We start from the raw sequence: 22,993 nt of genomic DNA on the forward strand, positions 1-22,993 counted from the left end.
TCCCTTCCTTCACCATCAACTCTGCTCTCAAACACACCTCTCCCATTTCACGCACATCCGCTCTCACCCATCCTCCTGCCACCCCACTAGGAATAAGGTTCCCCTTGTCCTCGCCTACCACCCCACCAGCCTCTGGGTCCAACATATAATTCTCCGTAACTTCCGCCACCTCCAACGGGATCCCACCACCAAGCACATCTTTCCCTCCCCCCCCTTTCTGCTTTCCACAGGGATCGCTCCCTACACAACTCCCTTGTCCAATTGTTCCACCCCGCCATCCCTTCCCACCGATCTCCCTCCCGGCACTTATCCTTGTAAGTGGAACATGTGCTACACATGTCCTTACACTTCCTCCCTCACCACCATTCAGGGCCCCAGACAGTCCATCCAGGTGAGGCGACACCACCTGTGAGTCAGCTGGGGTGATATACTGCGTCCGCTGCTCCTGGTGCGGCCTTCTATATATTGGCGAGACCCAATGCAGGCTGGGAGACCATTTTGCTGAACACCTACGCTCTGTCCGCCCGAGAAAGCAGGATCTTCCGGTGGCCACACATTTTAATTCCACATCCCATTCCCATTCTGATATGTCTATCCACGGCCTCCTCTACTGTCAAGATGAAGCCACACTCAGGTTGGAGGAACAACACCTTATATTCTGTCTGGGTAGCCTCCAACCTGATGGCATGAACATTGACTTCTCTAACTTCCGTTAATGTCCCTCCTCCCCTTCTTACCCCATCCTTTATTTATTTATTTATTTATTCCCCTTTTTTTGTTTTCTCTCTTTTTTCTCCCTCTGTCCCTCTCACTATAACTCCTTGCCTGCTCTCCATCTTCCTCTGGGCTCCCCTCCCTCTTTCTTTCTCCCTAGGCTTCCCATCCCATGATCCTCTCCCTTCTCCAGCCTTGTACCCCTTTTGCCAATCAACTTTCCAGCTCTTCGCTCCATCCCTCCCCCTCCTGTCTTCTCCTATCATTTCGGATCTCCCCCTCCCCCTCCCACTTTCAAATCTCTTACTATTTCTTCTTTTAGTTAGTCCTGATGAAGGGTCTCGGCCCGAAACGTCGACTGTACCTCTTCCAATAGATGCTGCCTGGCCTGCTGCATTTTATGATCAAAAGTCACTGCTTTTTGAATTGGCACCCACTGGCCCAAATGGATAACATTACACAAGCACATGCAACTGACGATACTTAAGAGCTGTTCACTCTGTAATGTCGAACAGCTGTTTTTGTCATCTACAAACCTGAATGAGTGAGCAAAACAGTTCTGAATTGACTTGCTGCTTATTTATCTTCAACTGTCAGTGACAAAAATTACTGCTTTTTGAACACAGACACATACAACTGATGCTGTTTAAAAACTGTTCACTCTAAGCGCAGCATAGAGTCTCATGGTCACGTAAATGTACGCAGCTGATGCTAGTTAGAAACTGGATCTAGTGCTTTCCAGGCATATATGACAAATAAACTCTTCTTAGGCTTCAATCTGGGTATAGTTATAGATTATAACTGATCTTTTGATGACAAACTCTGCCATCTTCTTCAGGGATGATGCCTGATTTTAAATACCACTGGACTAGACACGCCCAGGCTTCATCCCTGAAGAAGATGGCAGAGTTTGTCATTGAAACATCAGTTATAATTAATACCTGTACCTGGCTTGAAGCCTGAGAAGAGTTTATTAGTTTGAAACTGTTTGGCAACCGTCTTTTGAACCAATTAATTGGTATAGTGTCCCAAATAAACAAAGGGAATTCTGGCTATTTTCTCAATTAGCTTTTGTTAGAAACATAGAAAACGTACAGCACAATACAGGCCCTTCGGCCCACAAAGCTGTGCTGAACATGTCCTTACCTTAAAAATTTCCTAGGGTTATCCATAGCCCTCTATTTTTCTAAGCTCCATGTACCTATCCAGGAGTCTCTCAAAAGACCCTTTCGTATCCGCCTCCATCACCTTTGCCGGAAGCCCTTTAAGTGTTCTTTAAGAGTTGCCCCAAATAAGTGGCTGCCTCAATTATCTGGAATGCTTTATATTTCTGTGCAACATCTTGGTAATCTTGTATTGAAAGTGTTATGTAAATGAAAGTTGCTTTTCATGGATCTGAAGTTACAAAATAAATGGTTATAATGAACTGTGTTAAGAGTTGTGGAAAGCTGCATCGTGTTTAATCTGTATTGATGGAAAGATTTCCAGTTCAGTTTATGTAACAGATTTAGATTTGACTTCTCCATCACTGATTTAGCAAAAGTTTAGAACAAAATAATCAGCATGTTCCACCTGTTTCTAGACCATTGTGTATACTTTAGAATATCTGGAGGAATAAATGCTCTGTTCCATATAAAGCAGCTTTATTAAAACACTCTTGGACGTGCTTTTGGTGTTGTTCTTAGAGTTTGAATGCTGGCAAGGGCATAGTTGAGCCTAATGAAAACTCCATTAATAAATGTTTGATACCCCAATGATGTTAGTTCTTTTGCGTTACACATGAAAAATGCTTACTTGATTTGTCTGCAATAACTCAGGATACCCCCAGATTTGTAAAAATGTATGTGAGAATAGAGAATAAGATAGAAAGTAGAACTGAAATTAAAGCTGGAGGATAATGTCTCCCAAATGAAGCTGGTACAACCTGAGATATTTGAATTTATGGAAAAACTTGTGTATGTTGAAATTAAATTCTTGGATCAACTCCTTTCTAAGGAAAATTATATATGCAGTAAATAAGAGCAGAGAATACAGGGGGCAATGTATGGATTAGAAAATACCTATAAAGATAATAGTAAATCTAATGTGGTTTTAGTCATATGCTGCTTTATAAGGAATGGTAAATTCTGCTACATAATGAAATAACACTATTACACCATTAAATAATTTCTGAGAAGATTCTTCTTCATGTGCCTTGCGCGTTACACGCTTGGGCGATCATGGCTCTCCACATCGAATGGTCCTCCACAGCGTCAGTGATATCTCGCATACTTAGTTCTGTTAGTTCTTTCACAGTGTCTATATATTTTCTTCTTTGCCTTCCTCTACCGCGTTTCCTAGGCATACGGCCTTGTAATGTAAGGCATTCTATTTCTCCCTTTCTGATGACATGGCCCAGGAATTTACGTTTCCTCTCATTTAATGTTCTCATTAAAGATCTTTTTGTATGGGCACGTTGGAGTACTGTCTCATTAGTTACCCTATCTCTATATGATATTTTTAGCATTCTTCTAAGAAACCACATTTCTGTTGCTTCTAAGTTTCTTTGGAGTTCTGGTGTTATAGTCCATGTTTTGGAAGCATACAGCAAGATTGACCAGATGTAACATTTTTAGTAGCCTAAGTCTTGTTGTCATAGAAATGTGTCTGTTGGTAAAAATGGGTTTCATTTTTTGTAAGTTGGTTTTGGCAATGGCAATTCTCCTTTTTATTTTTACTTTACTTCTAGCACCTTGTGATATAAAACTACCAAGGTAATTAAAGCTGGTCCTATGTTCAATCTCTTGGTTACCGATGTACATTTGGCAGTTGGGAGTATCCTGCTGTTTTGATATTACCATACATTTCATTTTTTTACAGTTGATGGTTAGACCAAAATCTGGACATATTTGTACTACTTTGTCTAGGAGGATTTGTAGGTCTTCTGCAGCACTTGCTATTAGGGTGGTATCGTCTGCATATCTTATATTGTTGATGTTAACACCCCCAATTTTTATTCCATTTAGGTCTTCTATTTCTCTGAGAATCATTTCACTCTGGATATTAAACAATTCTGGTGAGGCAACGCATCCCTGTCTAACTCCTCTTTGAATTTTAGTCCAACTGCTTATATTATCATCAATTTTTACCACACCGTTTGATTCCAATATAAGTTTTGAAGCAGTTGTTGGTCCCTTACGTCTATGTTTAATTTAGCGAGAATTTGAAATAATTTTTCATGTTGCACTTTGTCGAATGCTTTAGTGAAATAAATAAAACATAAAAAGACATCATTTTGATACTCAATTGCCCTTTCTGAAAGCATTTGTGGTATGAAAATTGCGTTCCTAGTTCCTGTATCCTCAATAAACCCATATTGCAGTTTAGAAGTTTCTGGCCTTGTTTTTAATTCAACTCAGAACAATTCTCAACAAAATCTTTATTATGTCACTCATAAGACTGATTGTTCTATAATTTTCACAGTCAATTGTTCCAGGAGATTTTGGCAGAGTTATAAATACTGATTTCAAGAGATCGTCAGGCAATACAGCAGACTCATATATGCCATTAAACAGTTCAAAAAGAATATCTATGCCCAGATCTTTTGGGGCTTCTATCATTTCCACTGAAATTTCATCAGGTCCAGTGGCTTTACCATGTTTCATGCTTTTCATTGCTTTAGTTATTTCTTCTTTGGTAATAGGTTGGCCAGAATTAGGGTGTTTAATATCTGGGGGTTCCCCTCTGTTATCTTCAAAAAGCTGCTCTATATACTGAATCCACCTCTCACTTACTTTTTCTGGACCTGTTAGTATGGATCCGTCTGCTGATCTTATGCATCCTGTAGAGGAGGTTTTTTTAAATTCCAGTAATTTCCTTAATTTTCTTGTGCATTTCTTTGCTGTTTTTAATATGGCCTTCTACTTCATTGCATTTTTGATTCAGCCATTCTTCTTTTGCAATATTGCACAATTGTCTGGTCCATCTGTCTTGCTCTGTATTGCACTTCATTATTCTTCACTAACCTTCTTTGTTCCATCAGATCTAAAATTTCTTGGGTTGTCCACCCCTTGTTGGTGTGTTGGATTTCTTGTACTGGGATTATCTCCTCTGTTGATTGCTGTATAGCATATTGAAGTCTGTCCCAAATAGGTGTTGTTTCATTTTCGTTGAGGTGTTCTTCTACAGCTGTTTTGAATTGTTGCTTAAGTATGCTATCATTTTTAAGTTCTCCCAACATATACTTCTTTCTCTTTTTTCCATGTTTCAGTTTCTTTAATTTTGTTTTAATGGTAGCTATTACTGGATGGTGATCTGAACCACAGTCTGCTCCTGGGTAGGCTTTAGAATTTGTGATATTATTTCTAAAGTGTTCATAGATGGTAATGAAATCTATTTGATTCCTTGTTCTATCTCCAGGGCTAATCCAAGTACAGAATCTATGTGGATGGTTTTTATACCAAGTACTGGTGATCACTTGGTTGTTTCTGATACACCAATCAGTAAACCTTTCTCCATTTTCATTTTTCTCCTCTAATCCAAAAGGTCCTATGATGTTATCAACCCTTTCCTGTCCAACTTTTGGAGTTAAGATCTCCCATGACTAGTTTTATATCCTGGGATTTACATTGCTCATAAGCAATGTCGAGATCTTCATAAAACTTGTTGATATCTTCTTCATCCACATCATTTGTTGGTGCATAGGCTTGGATTATGCTAATGTTAAAAGGGTTACCCCTTAATTTAACTAAAAGTAGCCGGTCGGATATCGCCCAATATCCCATAAGATATTTTGATACTTGTTTGTTTAAGATAATTCCAACTCCATACATATGCTGTTGACCTCCAGAATACATTATCAGAGAACTATTCTTAGTGAATTTGCCACTGTTGGTCCATCTAATTTCTGACTAAGATATCAACTTCCAACCTTTTCATTTTATTTAATGTGTTGTCCAACTTTCCTTTCTGGTAAAGTGTACGGATGTTCCATGTTGTTACCCTCAGCATTTCCCTATTGCTTACAGTCTTTGGATGACGGTCTGGTATCACCTGCAGCCCATGACTACCCCTACTGAGTGAGGTGTTGTTCTGTTGATTAGAATCAACCCCGTTCATGCTGTTGCCTGGTTTCCTTCTTTTGTTTATTTCCATGATTGACTAGGCAGAAATTACAACAGTGGTTTGCTGTTGCCTTCTGTTGCCGCAGTGCTCATCTATCTAGAGTATTCGACCTCTACTGGTGTTCCCAATTGGGAATCATACACTAGACATCGTCCAACCTTTGCTGTTGTTGTACAAAGACAATCCTCCAACAAAGCTTGGAATCCATTTCCCTGCTGCCGAAGACGTCAGTGATTTTAGGTGACACCACCACCATTGGTCTGGTTATTTTTCTGGCACCAAACACTCGCCATAGACAGAGCTCCTTCAACAATACAGGGAGCACCCGGACCTAAGTCCTATGTGAAGGCGGAGTTGTCTTGGGTGGTAGAAGCTGTATAATCGCTGTTGGCATTTCTTGATATTTAGTCAGGACCCAACCACCCCATACACCCCCTGAGAAGATTAGTGACCATAAAACATATGAGCAGAATTTATGTACTAAAATCATAGAAGCACAGAAATAGGTGCTTTGGCCCATTTAGTCCATGCCAAACTATTAATCTGTCTAGTCCTATCAAAGTACACTCAGACCATAGCCTTCCATACCCCTTCCATCCATGTACCTGTTCAAATTTCTCTTAAATATTGCAATAGAGCCTGTATCCACCACTGCTGCTGGTAGCTCATTTCACACTTTCACACAGCCACTGAGTGAACAAGTACCCCTTAAATATTTCCCCTTTCACCCTTAACCTATGACTTCTAGTTCTAGTCTCACCCAACCTCAGCAGTAAAAGGCTGCTTGCATTTATCCTATCTATGCCCTTCATAATTTTGTATACCTCTATCAAATCTCCCATCATTCTCTTACGCTCCAGGGAATAAAGTCCTCACCTATTCAACCTTTCCTTATAGCTCATGTCCTCAAGTCCTGGCAACCTTGTAATTTTTTTCTGTGCTCCTTCAATCTTACTGATACCTTTCCTTTTCTTAGTTGACCAGAACTGCACACAATACTCCAAATTAGGTCTTGCCAGTGTCTTATACAACTTCATCATAACATCCCAATTCTTGTACTCCGTACTTTAATTTATGAAGGCCAATGTGCCAGTAGCTTTCTTTTTGACTCTATTTACCTCTGACATAATGGATTATGGATCCGTGTTCCCAGATCCTTCTGTTTGACCACACTCCTCAGTGCCTACCATTCAGTGCGTAAGTCCTGCTCTGGTTTGTCCTCCCAAGGTGCAATACCTCGCACATGTCTGTATTAAGTTTCATCTTCCATCTTTCAGCCAACTTTTCCAGCTGGTTCAGATCCTGCTCTAAGCTTTGATAGCATTCCACGCTGTCCACTACGCCCCAGTCTTGGTGTCATCTGCAAATTTGCTGATCCAGTTTACCACATTATCATCCAGATCGTTGGTGTAGATGACAAGCAATGGATGCAGCACCGATTACTGCATGACACTATTATTCACACACCTCCAGAGAGGCAACCATCTACTACCACTCTCTGTCTTCTCCCGTGAAACCAATATCTAATCCAATTTACTACCTCATCCTGAATGTCAAGCGACTGAACCTTCTTGACCAGCTTCCCTTGTGGGACCTTGTCAAAATGTCCATGTTGACAACAACCACTGCCTTATCTTCATCCACTTTCTTGGTAACCTCCTTGAAAAGCAAGAAGATTGGTTAGACCACACACAAAGCCATTCTGACTATCCTTAATCAGTCCATGTCGATCCAAATACTTGTATATCTGGTCCCTTGGAATATCTGCCACGGGAATTCACCTCGGTCAAACTGACAGCGGTCTACAGACGTGGAATGTGCTCTGAACATACTGTATGCCAACATCAGTGAACTTGAGACCAGGTATCCGGAGGCTTTGCTCATTACAGCCGGGGACTTTAACCAGGCCAAACTCAGAAAAGCGCTGCCAAAGTTATACCAACATATCTCCTGCCCCACTAGAGGCCTGAATATACTTGACCACTGCTACACAGCAGTCAAGGATGCCTACCGTTCTGTCTCACGACCTCACTTTGGAAAATCGGACCATCAGGCCGTACTCCTCCTCCCAGCTTACAAACAGAAACTGAAGCGGGAGGTCACGGTGTCAAAAGTAGTGTCGCCTTGGACAGAGGAAATGGATGTGGTCCTCCGTGACTGCTTTGAATCGGTGGACTGGTTAATATTCAAGGACTCGGCAGCTAACCTCGATGAGTATGCCTCAGCTGTCACGGACTTTATTTGGAAATGCACGGAGGACTGTGCGTCTCGCAAGACGATCCGGGTATTCCCTAACCGGAAACCTTGGATGAGTTATGAGGTCAAGTCCCTTTTAAAGGCTAGAGCTGCGGCTTTCAGGTCTGGGGATACTAGTCGCTACACGGAATCCAGGCGTGAACTCTGGAAAGCCATTAAGGGCGCCAAGAGGCAATATCGAGCCAAGTTGGAAGCCCAGGCTAACCAAAGGGATGCCAGTAGACTATGGCAGGGTCTAAATGAGATCACTGGGCGCAAAGAAAAGGCTGGGAATATCAATAACTGTGGCACTTCTCTTCCTGACGAACTTAATGTATTCTATGCAAGATTCGAACAGAAGAGGAGCATCCCGCTCCCTCCGGATGAACCGGACCTGGTGGCATCGAGATTCATCGTCACCGAGAAGGACGTTAGAAGGGTCTTCCTGAAGATAAATCCAAGGAAGGCGATGGGCCCAGATGGTGTCCCAGGATGGGTTCTCTGGACCTGTGCAAGCGAGCTAGCTGGAGTGTTTGCTGACATCTTCAACTGCTCCTTGCTTCAGTCTAAGATCCCCTCGTGTTTTAAGAAGGCAACGATAATCCCAGTGCCGAAGAAGAGCAAGGTGGCATGCCTGAATGACTATTGACCTGTGGCTCTGACGTCAATTGCTGTGAAGTGCTTTGAGAGATTGGTTATGGCACACATCAACCACAGTCTACCAATCAACCTCGACGCTTTGCAATTCGCCTACCGGAAAAACAGGTCAACGGCAGATGCCATCTCTCTGTCCCTACATTCCTCCTTAGAACACCTGGAGAATAAAGACGCATACGTAAGGCTCCTTTTCATTGACAACAGCTCTGCCTTTAATACCATCATTCCAAATAAACTGATTCCTAAGCTCTGGAACCTGGGCCTTAGCACTCAGATCTGCAGCTGGATCTTCAACTTCCTCACAGACAGGACCCAGGCTGTAAAATTAGGGGACAAGCTCTCCTCTACAATCACTCTGAGCACCGGTGCCCCACAAGGCTGTGTACTCAGCCCCCTGCTGTACTCACCGTACACCCATGATTGTGTAGCCAAGTTTCCATCAAACTCAATATATAAGTTTGCTGATGACACAATTGTAGGCCGTATCTTGGGTAATGATGAGTTTGAGTACAGAGAGGAAATTAAGGACCTGGTGGCATGGTGCGAAGACAATAACTTATCCCTCAATGTCAGCAAGACGAAGGAATTGGTTGTTGACTTCAGAAGGAGTAGCGGACCACACAACCCCTCGGCCTCCGATGACTCGCACGGGACCATTCCTTGGGTGGTAGACCAGAGCGCCTCCGAGTGCGACCTTCCTCCATCTTCTCCGCCCGAAAAACCCGCCAAACCACACTGTCCCCAGCCATATGAGACAGAATATCACCCACAAAAAGAATAACATGGACACTCATTGGTTCGTTCCTTCCCTTATCAATAATATAACCCAAACAAGCAGGGAGAGAGAGAGAGAGAACTCCTTACATCGCAGTTATTATTACAGAAAAGCCATTTTATATAACATACAAAGAAGCCATTTTAGACACCTCAGCAACCAGTGTAACTAAGACCCAGTTACACACATAAAATAGCACATAGAAGAGGCTTGCTTTCTATTCCTTTGTTTAAGGCAAGCGATGCAGATAATGATTGGGAAGGTGTGCTCTGCCCGTGCTTTTAATTAAGTATGTTTGTTGAATATTCAGCTTTGTAGTTTCTGTAACTTGGGGAACATGAATATTTGGTTGCATTTTTACTGCTTATAAATAAATGATTAATATACTTATTCACAGTTAGTGTTTTCTGTCTTACCTCACCAGACCCACAAATCCAATTCAACGTTACAACCTCTCCTGTTGCTAAGGGTATTTTAAATATCTGCAAGGGCCCTGGGAATTTCTGCACTTGCCTCCCATAGGGTCTGAGGGAATACCTTTGTCAGGCCCCGGGGATTTATCCACCCTGATTTGCCTCAGGGTAGCAACCACCTCCTCCTCTGTAATCTGTACAGGATATGTGAAGTTGATGCCACTTTGCTTCACTTCTATAGACTCTGTATCCATCTCCTGAGAGAATATATTCAAAGAATGCATTTAAGATCTCCACCATCTGTTTTGGCTCCACAGATGGATTACCATTCTGGTCTTCCAGAGGACCAATTTTGCCTTTGCAATACTTTTGCTCTTAACATATCTGAAGAATCCCTTTGGATTCTCCTTCACCTCGTCTGCTAGAGCAATTTCATGCCTTCTTTTAGCCTTCCTGATTTCTTTCTTAAGTGTTCTCTTGCATTTCTTGTACTCCATAAGCACCTCATTTGACAAACTCTATCCCATCTAGTTTTTTTTACAGTATGGGATTCCCAGCCATTATATGGAAAATTAAAATCACCTACTATAGCAACGTTATCTTTCTTGCAAGTCTGTAATCTCTTTACAGATTTGTTCCTGTAAATCCCTAGGACTGTTGGGTGGTCTGTCATATAGCCACATTAATGTGGTCATGCCTTTCTTATTTCTCACTTCCACCCATAACGCCTCACTAATTGTGTTCTCTAATCTGTCCTGATGAAGCACTACCATGACATTTTCTCTGACTAGTTATGCCACCTCTCCTCCTTTAATCCCTCCCACTATGTCATGTCTAAAACCCTGGAATACTGAGCTGCCAGTCCTGTCCGTCTTGCAACCAAGTCTCACTAATGGCTACAGCGATATAATTCTAGGTGTTGATCCATACCCTGAGTTCACCCGCCTTTCCTACAATACTTCTTGCATTGAAATATATGCAGCTCAGGGAAAGAGTTGCACAATGCTGAACCTTTTGATTCCTGACTTTATCTGAGGTCTTACCAACATCTGCCTCCACAACCTCTTTATTAACTATTCTGGCACTCTCGTTCCCATTTCCCTGCAACTCTAGTTTAAACCCCACCCTGCAGCATTAACAAACCTTCCTGCGAGCATATTAGTCCCCCTCCATTTGAGGTGCAAACCATCCCTTCTTTACAGGTCCCCCCTTCCCTGGAAGAGAGCCTAATGATCGAAAAATCTTATGCACTCCTTCCTACACCAATTCTTTAGCCATGTGCTATGCTATATAATCTTCCTATTTCTGGCCTCACTAGTATGTGGCATGGATAACAATCTTGAGATCTTGCCCTTTAACTTAGCACCTAACTCCCTATGCAGAACTTCATCACTCGTCTTACCCGTGTCATTGGTACCTACATGGACTATGACCTCTGGCAGTTCACCCTCCCACTTAATAATGCTGAGGACTTGATTCGCGATGTGCTGGCCCCGGGCGGCAACATACCATCCAGGAATCTCGTTCTCGCCCACAGAACCTCCTGTCTGTTACCCTAACTAACGAATCCCCTATCACTACAGTATGTCTCTTCTCCCCCTTCGCCCTCAGAGTCACAGAGCCAGATATTTTCTAGGATGGAGGATTCCAAAGATCAGAATCAGAATCAAGTTTAATATCGCTGGCATATGTCATGAAATTTGTTGTGCGGCAGCAGTACATTGCAATGCATAACAATAAAAACTGTAAATTACAATAAGTATATATATTAATAAAGTTAAATTAAATAAGTAGTGCAAAGAGAGAGTTAAAAAGTAGTGAGGTAGTGTTCAGGTTGAATATCCATTCAGAACTCTGGTGGCAGAGGGGAAGAAGCTATTCCTGAATCGTTGAGTGTGTGCCTTTAGGCTCCTGTACCTCCTCCCTGATGGTAGCGATGACAAGAGGGCATGTCCTGGATGCTGGGGATGCTAATGCTCATGATGAAGCTGAGTAAATTTACAACTTACTATAGCTTAGTTTGATCCTGTGCACTACTTCCCCGCTCCCCCCCCCCATATCAGACAGTGATACAACCAGTTAGAATGCTCTCCACAATACATCTGTAGAAATTTGTGAGTGTCTTTGGGGATATACCAAATCTCCTCAAACTCTTAATGAAATATAGCCGCTGTCATGCCTTCTTTGTAATTGCATCGATATGTTGGGCCCAGGATAGATCCTCAGAGATGTTGACACCCATGAACTTGAAGTTGCACACCCTTTCCACTTTTGATCCCTCAATGAAGACTGATGTGCATTCCCTCATCTTATCCTTTCTGAAGGGCACAGTCAATTACTTGGACTTACTGATGTTGACTGCAAGATTGTTGTTGCGACACCACTCAACCAGCAGATTTATCTCACTCCTCTACACCACTTTGTCACCATCTGAAATTCTGCCAACAATAGTTGTGTCTCCAGTAAATTCAGATGACATTTGAGCTGTGCCTAGCCACACAGTCATGGGTGTAAGACAGAGTTGAGCAGTGGGCCTTGAGATGTGCCACAGTTGATTATAAGGTGGCGATATTATTTCCGATCCGCAGATATTGGTCTTCCGTTGAGAATGTCAAGGATCCAGTTGCAGAGGAAGGTGCAGTGGCCCAGGTTTCAAGCTTTTTGATCAGAACTGTGGGAATGATTCTGTTAAACGATTTGCCACTTTCTGCAGTAAGTAGTACCAACATACCTCTATTTTCTATGATCTTTCCAGGTATTCTGCCACAGGCTCTTCATTAGATAGTTGAGGGTTTAATCTGCTTCTTGAAAATTTAATACAAAAAGTTGACACCACAACGCTGTATGAAGTGGATTTTACTTTGAAGGTGCCATCATTTGGATGAGATTTTAAAATTAATTTACACTGGCTGGTTTAAGTTGACATAAAATATTCAAAAGCTCTATTTTGGAAAAGTGTAGGTGAATCCTGGTAAATATTTATCCCTCAATCAGTATCACACATAATAAATTAGTGGTCTTCATTACATTGTCATTTTGGAAGCTTACAGCACTGTCACATACAATGAGTATATTTTAGAAATATATTATTGATTGGAAAATACTGACATGTCTTGGGGAAAGGGACATTATAACTGAAAAAAAGCTTTTTTTTTTTAAAGGATTTGCTGAAGAGCTTTTGAGAAATCAGTTAGTTGGAAGTATAGAGGATGCGATTGACACACTGTTTGATAAAGTTGCAGTTTTGGATGAAATAGAGAAGAACAAAATCACGGATGCACAGGTTTGTAAAAGCACTTGATACCTTTGCCCAGAAGTTTCATTTGTTTTTCTTTCAGACATGATTTAGATCAAACATTTATCCTGACTGTTCTTGGAGAAATAAGTGCCAGTTACGTAATTTATAATTAGACACTATGTAAGTAGTACTACATTTTAGATACAGGGAAACCAACTGTCTATACAAATGAGATAAGCGCCCTTTAAAATAAAACTTGGAAGGAACAGATCAAACCAATTGTAGGCTGTTTACAATTATGAAATATTTGTATGTTATGAATTGGGCATATAACATAATGGGTTTGGCCTTCATCAATGAAATAAAATAATATGAATGATGATGAAATTAGGGAGGGGTATATTGGTATTCTAGATATTATATGGATGAGGTGTTGGCCTTACTGAAAAATGTTAAGGTGGCATGATGATATCTACCCTAGGATACTGAGTGAAACAAGGGAAGAAATTGCTGAGGCCTTGACAGACATCTTTGTATCCTCATTAGCCAAGGGCAATCTGCCATGAGGCCAGAGAATAGCTAATATTCCTTTGTTCAAGAAGAATAACAGGGACAAACTGGGAAATTATAGGCATGTGAACCTTCCAAAATGGCAGTGAAGAACAAATTTGAGGCTCTACAAAACATCACTATTATAGAAGAGCAATGGGAAAACCGCAGAGACAGCATAACACAAGCAGCACAAGAGGTGATTCCCAAACAGAAAAAAGCTAAAAAGAAATGGATGACAGAAGAAAGTCTGAATCTTATGGAACAAAGAAGAAAATGTAAGGAAAACGAAAAAGCCTATGTATCCTTGCATGCACAGATAACAACCAGGTGCAAGGAAGCAAAAGAAAAGTGGCTTAAGGACAAATGTGAGTTAATAGAACAATTGCAGAAAACCAACAACAGCAAATGTATGCACAACGAGATAAAGAGGTCACAAATTGGAAGAAAAGTGGGGCAACAACAGGATGTATAAAAGCAAAAGAGGGCTCTACAGTTATGGAAAAAGGGAAAATAATGTAAAGATGGTCAGAATACATCAAAGACCCATACGATGACAAAGACCGAGAGGACAACCTTGATGTTGGCAACAACAAGGGCCCAGCAATACTGAAAGAAGTGGAACATGCTATGAAGAAAATGCGAAAGGGGAAATCATCAGGACCAGATAACATTCTGGTTGAACTGTATGAAGCGCTAGAAGATTTTGGAGTAGAGAAATTAACAATCTTGTTGAATAGAATATACAACAGTGGCAAAGTACCAGAAGATCTTTTAAAGACAGTATTCATTGCACTGCTGAAGAAACCAGGTGCAACAGAGTGTGGACAACACAGAACAATTAGTTTAATGAGCCACCTCACAAAAATTCTACTTAGAATCATCATGCTCAGAATAAGGGACAAAATTAAACTAGAGATTAGTGAAGAACATTGCGGCTTTGTCAAAGGCAAGGGAACATCAAATGCCACTTATATTCTCAGGAATATTATCGAAAGGTCAATAGAAGTAAAAGACCTATACTTCTGTTTCATTGACTGCACAAAAACCTTTGAGACTGAAACACCAAGTCATCATGAAAATGCTTAAAGATATTAATATCAACAGAAAAGATCTAAGAATAATCAGGAATCTCTACTGGCAACAAAGTACAGCCATATGGATAGACAACGAGATTGGTGAATATCAGCCAATAAAGTGAGGAGTCAGATAGGGTTGTGTTCTATCACCAGACCTGTTCTCCCTGTACAGTGAAAACATCATGAGAACCATACAAGACCTACCTGGAATAAGTATAGGAGGATACAATACTTATTGTATTGTATCAACCTCGACTATGTGGACGATATAGTACTGATAGCAAACAGTGAAGTAAATTTACAGCAACTAGTATCTACCATCAACACAGAGAGCGAAAGACTTGGCAGTAACCTTAAACAAAAAGAAAACTGAAGTAATGGTAATATCAAGGAAACCTGATATCCCAAACTGTAGGATCGTATTGGGAAATTAAATCCTGAAGCAAGTTCACAACTTCAAGTACCTTGGATCATGGGTAACATCTGATGGCAAATGCGAAACAGGCATAAAAGCAACAATAGCAATGGCAAGAACAGCATTTACAGAAATGAGAAACATCCTAACAAATAAGAAAATAGCAATTGACATCCGCCTTAGCACTCTCAGCTGCTACATTCTTCCTATATTGATGTATGGCTGCGAGTCGTGGACCATTACAAATGCAATGGAAAAAAGAATCAATGCAGCAGAGATGTAGTTCCTCTGAAGAATGCTATGCATATCATATACGGACAGGATAACCAACGAAGAAGTTCTACAGAGAACGAAAACAAAACGTACATTACTTAAAAAAATCAGAAAACAGCAATCAAAGTTCTTTGGACACATCATGCGAAGAGAGACATTAGAACATTTAGTTACAACTGGAAAGCTGGAAGGAAAAAGAAGCAGAGGCAGACAAAGAATGAAAATGACAGATGGAATAACATCATGATTAGAAACGGGAGGCAACAACTACAATTCGGAGGGTCAGGAACCGTGATGGATGGAGAGACATGTTTGCCCACGCTGAACTGCAAGGCACCTGAATGAATGATGAACCAACCTTTAGTAGGGAAATTACGGGAGAAGATTCTTAGGGACAAGATTTCTTTGCATTTGGAAAAAGTACATACTTCTGAGTGATAGTCAACATGGCTTTGTGCAAGGGAGGTCTTGTCTTGCAAATTTGATTGCTTTTCCAGAAAGTGATGAAAGATGATTGATGAGGATAGGGCAGTGGGTGCTGTCCATATGGACTTGAGTAGATCATTTGACAAGATCCTTCATGGTAGGCTGGTCCAGATTAATTTACATTGGATCCATAGTGCATTAGCAAATTGGATCCAAAATTTCCTAGATCTTATAAAACAAAGGGTAGTAATTGAAGCAACGCACATAAAAGTTGCTGGTGAACGCAGCAGGCCAGGCAGCATCTATAGGAAGAGGTACAGTTGACGTTTTGGGCCGAGACCCTTCATCAGGACTAACTGAAAGAAGAGCTAGTAAGAGATTTGAAAGTGGGAAGGGGAGGGGGAGATCTGAAATGATAGTAGAAGACAGGAGGGGGAGGGATGGAGCCAAGAGCTGGACAGTTGATTGACAAAAGGGATATGAGAGGATCATGGGAGAGGAGGCCTAGGGAGAAAGAAAAGGAGGAGGGGGGGAAACCCAGAGGATGGGCAAGGGGTATAGTGAGGGGGACAGAGGGAGAAAAAGGAGAGAGAGAAAAAGAATGTGTGTATATAAATAAATAACGGATGGGGTACGAGGGGGAGGTGGGGCATTAGCGGAAGTTTGAGAAGTCAATGTTCATGCCATCAGGTTGGAGGCTACCCAGATGGAATATAAGGTGTTGTTCCTCCAACCTGAGTGTGGCTTCATCTTGACAGTAGAGGAGGCCGTGGATAGACATATCAGAATGGGAATGGGACGTGGAATTAAAATGTGTGGCCACTGGGAGATCCTGCTTTCTCTGGCAGACAGAGCGTAGGTGTTCAGGGAAATGATCTCCCAGTCTGCGTCGAGTCTCGCAAATATACAGAAGGCCACATCGGGAGCACTGGATGCAGTATATCACCCCAGCTGACTCACAGGTGAAGTGGCGCCTCACCTGGAAGGACTGTCTGGGGCCCTGAATGGTGGCGAGGGAGAAAGTGTAAGGGCATCTGTAGCACTTGTTCTGCTTACAAGGATAAGTGCCAGGAGGAAGATTGGTGGGGAGGGATGGGGGGGACGAATGGACAAGGGAGTCGCATAGGGAGTGATCCCTGTGGTAAGCAGAGAGAGGGGGGGAGGGAAAGATGTGCTTAGTGGTGGGATCCTGTCGGAGGTGGCGGAAGTTACGGAGAATTATATGTTGGACCCGGAGGCTGGTGGGGTGGTAGGTTGAAGTTTTTTTTCTTGACCCGTGAACAGTAGTGTTCTGCAAGGATCAGTGCAAGGACTTTGCTGTTTGTAATATAAATTATTTGGGTGAATATGTAGGTGGTCTGATGAGTAAATTTACAGATGACATGAACATTTGTGGAGTTGTGGATAGCAAGGATGGTTGGCAAGGATATAGATCATTTGAAAATTTGGGAGGGAAAATGGAAGATGTAGCTTAATTTAGACAAGTGTGAGGTAATGCATTTTGAGAAGTCAGTTGCAAGAGGAACGTATTCAGTAAATGGCAAGATTATTTTGAGCATTGTTGAACAGTGAGTGATGTTGGTGTGTAAATCCAAATGAGCCAACACAAAGTGACAACATTGTGTTTAGGATGGTAAAGAGTGTGTATGGCATGCTTACCTATGGTTGCAACATTAAGTATATAAATTGGCAAATCGTGTTGCAGCCACATAAAACTTTCATTCAGTTACATTTGGAATATTTACAATTCTGGTTGCCACAGTACAGGAAGGAAGTTGAGTCTTTGGGGAGAATATCGAGAAGCTGTAAAAAGTTGGACAAACATGGATTATTTTGTCTGGAGTGTTTGTGGCTGAGAGCAATTATAAACATATGTAAAATTACGATGGGAATAAATAAGGTGGATAGTCTTTTTCCCAGAGTGGAAGTATCAAATTATCTTAGTGCATAGATGTAAAGTGAGAGAAGGGAAGTTTAATAGAATTTTGCAGAGTTATTTTTAACATAGGTGGTAGGTGCTTGGAACACACTGCTGGGGCGGTGTTACGATAGCAACATATCAAAGGCAACGGACGGGCGCATGAACAGGCAGGGAAGAGGGGGAACCATGTGCATGCAGATAGGTTTAGTTTAGACAGGTGACATAGTGAGCCAAAGTGGCTGTTACCAAAAGTCCATATGATATAGGAGCAGATTTAGGCCATTGGGCCCATTGAGTCTGCTCCGGCATTTCATCATGGCTGATCCATTTTTCCCTCCAGCCCTAGTCCCCTGCCTTCCCCCCATATCCTTCATGCCCTTACCAATCCAGAATCTATCAAACTCTGCCTTAAATATACATAAAGACTTGGCCCCCATAGCTGCCTTTTGCAAATAATTCCACAGATTCACCACTCTCTGGCTAAAGAAATTCCTCTTCATCTCTGTTCTAAAAGGATGCCCCTTATTCTGAGGCTGTGTCCTCTGGTCTTAGTCTCTCCCACCATAGGAAACATCCTCTCCACATCCACTCTATCAAGGCCTTGACCGTTCTATAGGTTTCAATGAGGTCACCCCTCATTCTTCTGAATTCTAGTGAATACAGGCCCAGAGCCACCAAATGCCTTTCACACGACAAACCATTCAATCCTGGAATCATTTTCATGATTTCATTTCCTTTGAACCCTCCCCTGCTCAGCATGGTTTCAGTTAATGTGCTGTTGGGTGGCAAGGTAGAGGTACGTCTCAACCAAAGGAGTTGTGAGGCCCTCCTTTCCTCTGCTAACCTGCAGGTCACCCTTGGGCAAGGTGTATCACCTGTTTAGCCCCCAGATCAGGGTTATGTGAAGCCCTGGGATCAGGTGGTGGATGGTTGCATGAGTGCCTAGTGTATATCACAAGTCCTGGTTATGCGATCTCCAAAGAGTATTGATAATGTTTTGGATCACCAGTCTTGTAAAATGCTGCCCAGAAGAAGGGAATGGCAAACCACTTCTGTGGAAAAATTTGCCAGGAACAATAATGGTCATGGAAAGACCATGATTGCCCCTGTCATGTGCTTGGCACATAATGAACGAAAAAATTATGCTGTACTATTTAATGTAAATAGTATTTTGTCCATGTACTGATATTTTTTGCAAAATTCTTTGACAATATTATAATATTGATTATGTTGCAGAACATCAGAGTACCTGGTCTATTATAATTATCAGTTAAATTTTCTGAGTGAATACTGAATCTCACCTATCTTTTTGACCCCCTACCATCAGACAAGAGGTACTATAGCATTAATACAAGGACTGTTGGGATGGGAAACATCTTCTTGCCCCAGGCCATAAGACTACTGAACTCCCTGCCATCACCTAGGTCTCATTGCATGTGAAGCCCCAGTAGTGTTACCATGTTCACTTTTTAACTTGTGTCATAAATGCACTTTAATATTTGTTAATTATCTTGTGATAGTATTACTTTATGTGTTGTGTGTAAATTATATGTACTGTGTTGTGCACCTTGATCCAGAGGAATGTTGTTTTGTTTGGTGGTATAATGTGTACGGTTGAATGACAATAAACTTGAACTTGAATAGTAAATAATCAAGATGCAAGTTCACATAGAAAAGTCATAAAATATTTTGTTCTTTTAATAAAGATGGAAGAGTATGCTATTAATCTGTGGAACTGGGCAGTAACTAAAAGACTGGAATCTTCAATTAATGATGAACAGAGAACAAAATGTGAGTATTTGATTCCATGTATATTTATTTCTCTTTATTTTTCTTTTACTATTGGTTTAGTGCGACCTATCACTAGCTGGCCTGCTCTCACTTATGCTAGTTCCTTTTTATGGAAATAATTTTGCTATTTTCATTGTTGTAAGCCTCAGTGCTTCTGGTTACTAATATCAGGCTTACTTATCTACAGTTCACTACTTTCTCTATTTTTGGATATTGATATTTGACTTTCCACCTTAAAATGTACTGAAGGAAGACTGCTCATTTTGAGTAGATTTTCTTGCTACTGCAATTTAAGATCAAAGTGGGATGAGGTGGCTAAGCCTTGCTCAGTGGTAACTACCCCTCTTGTGAATTCCACTTGTGATTTACTGCTGATTGAAATACTTAGTCATGGGCTGGACTTGATGCTTGTTCAGACACTTTTTATTTACCAGCTAAAATTCAGTTTTCGTGTAGATGTTTTGCCCTTTTCCTCCTCCTATGCTTCTATCTCACCAAAGATTCTGCTCCCTGATGTCAGTGAATCTGATTTTGGTGCAAATGTATGAATCATAGTTTATATGTATATAACTTGGTCTAGTTTTGCTGAGCAATTTTACACTCAAATTATTTATGTCAAGTACATTGGAATGTTCAGTTATTTTGGTAAATGTAGGCATGGAGCTTTGACCCTAGAATAATTTTTCTTTAATCTAAAATTGGAGTTCAAATAATTGTGGAATTTATTGTTTTTGTCCATTATACCTGATGTTATGATACGGGGTACAGACCTCTTAAGTTGCAGCATAAATACAATGTTAGTGCAGTTTTCTTGAAGCTTGAAAATGGAGAAGAATACTGAAAGATCAGGCAGATATTTAGTGCATGATGTCTAACTATATGTCTGTGTACCTTTTATTTTTCAGTGCGTCATGTGGCCTGCAAGCTTGCCTATTTGAGTGATTGTGCTGATCCCACTGCAGTATCACTGCAAAGACAAATACTGGTGAGTTTTAAATATATTTAATAGATTGTTAGATATTTTTATAAATAGAATATGCTTGATTATATAGTAACTTCAGATTGATCATTTATTTTTCTATCTTATGTGGGCATTATGACTGCTGTTAATTATAGAATTCAAAATAATTGTTTAATAAGCAATTTGAACTTTATCCAGGTAATGTGAAAGGCCAGATGAATGCAAGTAAATATTTATCATTTACCTCATGCAAATTTACTTCATTAAAATAAATTGGTTTAACATTGCATGGTTTATTGGTTCAATTTTTTATTAGAGAATGTGTATACAATTGAAATTGATGTCACTCTCCATGTCATAGGTTGTTATGAATCAACATAAGTAAGCATTTATCAAAAAAAAGCTTTTCTTGCCATCGTCCTGGCTTCTGTCAAATGGCTGACCCCTTATCATCAGACAAAGACAAGTTCTACACACATCATTTACCAGTGGAACTGGCAACTTTTAGTTCCATTAGTTTTCTTAATACCTTATTTCTTAATGCTCCTTAGTTACCTTTTATTTTTGATATGTTTTTCAGTTATGAAGACATACTAATTATTCATTTAACATCTCTGTTCTTTCATTATTTCTCAGCATTACTTTCTACAAAATGGATAATCATTTAGGTTTTTTGCTATTCTTTTAGATATATTTAGAAATCTTACAATAAATAGATTTAATGTCCCTTTTATTGTACTTTTTCTCTTTAAATCAATTATTTTAGTGATCCTTTACTGGTTTCTAAAAAATCTGCCAATCTGCAGGTCCCCAGCTGTTTTTTGCAACTTCATAAAAATACATTTTTTGCCATCTTTCTATGGTTAGCTATGAATGAATCATATTCTCCATGAAGTTTTTTATTTCTTGATGGAATGCAGAGGCATTCCAAGATTTGCAAACATTCTATTTGTAATTTTTTGCAATCATTCAACTGACTCTTTAGGTATGTGCCCTTGACTTTTTCTGTAACCAGTGTTCCTAGTATATTTAATCCTTTGGTGCTCAGGATAGTGAGTTGTTTCCAATGCTTTCAGGATGTAATTGCACAAAATTTATGCATTGTATTTATGCAGTTTATTTTGCTCTTAACCTTGTTCTGCTGTTACAGAGTGTTGAAACTTAAACTAGATTTATAGGAATTACTGAGGTGCTCCAGGACACATTATAGTTACTCACTCTGATCCTATTAAAGTAATAGTAAGGCTCAGTGTGCACAGCTTGCTTGTAACAACACATTACTACCTGGTTTTGGCATCTGTCCACATGCTTTTGGTCTGGTCAGTCAAATTTCTGTTTGAAAGATTTGAAGTATTCCATGGATGCTGATGGAGAGAGAGCCAATAGAGGGAGTATTTACCCAGCTGTTGAAAACTGGCACCCTACATTTAAAAAGTCATATTAGTGAGAGGCATGTGTGATCATCATTCAGCTACTGGCATTGTGCTACCATTATTAATTCATCTACCACTATGTACATGGTAATATTAAATCTGTAATCCCTATGGTCACCCCTATAACTATTTTCTTTGTGACATTCATTATAGTTTCTGTTAAGATGCCTTAATGTTAGCAGGCAGAGAGATAGTAGTTATAGTTAATAGAACTTATCAATAACACAAGTAGCGACCTTCAACCATTTTCAATTTATTCTTTGAAAGTTTCCAGTTCTCCTTAGATGATATAAGTAATAAGCAGCAATTGAAATCATAAATGCAGTTGTGTGACAGGGTCACTAACTATTTGAATGAGAGCTGTGCTATGTTAACACTTTGAAATTACGGACCACAGACATTTGAAGTGATGGGTTCCAGTAGAAACAACTGTTCCTTGAAAGTAATCAGAGAATTTACATAAGCCACTGGAAGTAGACTCCTCTGGTTTAAATATAAGTACAGTAGGGGAAATTTGATCTGTATCTGTATAGAGAGGCATATGTTGGCACTTGCTCCTTACTGTATGTAAGATGGATCTTCATTGGTTGTAACAGAATGTTAGTTCTAAATGTGCATTATGTGTTATGAATGGCAAAGGTTTTATGAAGAGAATGGAAAATGGGTTAAGCATGTGAGTAGAAGATCAGAATCAATGATGTGTGCCCCTGAGAATCAGGTTTATTATCGCAGACATATGCTGTGAAATGTGTTGTCTTGTGGCAGCAGAACAGTGCAAGATATAAAAATTACTATAAATTACAAAAAAATACATATTGCAAAAGATAAAATGCAAAATAGTGTACATAGACTATTCAGAAATCTAAATGGCAGATGAGAAGAAGCTGTTTCTAAAACATTGAGTGTGGGGCTTCAGTTGATGATGAGCCATGAAAAAATGAGATTATTGCAAAACTTCAAAGAAAGCAAAGAAGATGGAGGAGCTGGGCATGGGAAGGGTGCAAAAAGAG

General features: G+C 40.3%; 1 protein-coding gene across 1 annotated transcript in view; it reads left to right on the top strand.

The window, feature by feature from the left end:
- Window positions 1–22,993, top strand: part of tex11 (testis expressed 11) — a 164,117-nt gene that overhangs the window by 8,742 nt on the left and 132,382 nt on the right. The window contains exons 3-5 of the mRNA XM_072269761.1: window positions 13,059–13,180; window positions 19,505–19,589; window positions 20,495–20,574. Coding sequence (XP_072125862.1) covers window positions 13,059–13,180; window positions 19,505–19,589; window positions 20,495–20,574 — 287 coding nt within the window. The remainder of the gene's footprint in view (window positions 1–13,058; window positions 13,181–19,504; window positions 19,590–20,494; window positions 20,575–22,993) is intronic.

Source organism: Mobula birostris, chromosome 10, assembly GCF_030028105.1.
Source record: "Mobula birostris isolate sMobBir1 chromosome 10, sMobBir1.hap1, whole genome shotgun sequence".
In the NCBI taxonomy this organism is placed as follows: Eukaryota; Metazoa; Chordata; class Chondrichthyes; order Myliobatiformes; family Myliobatidae; genus Mobula; species Mobula birostris.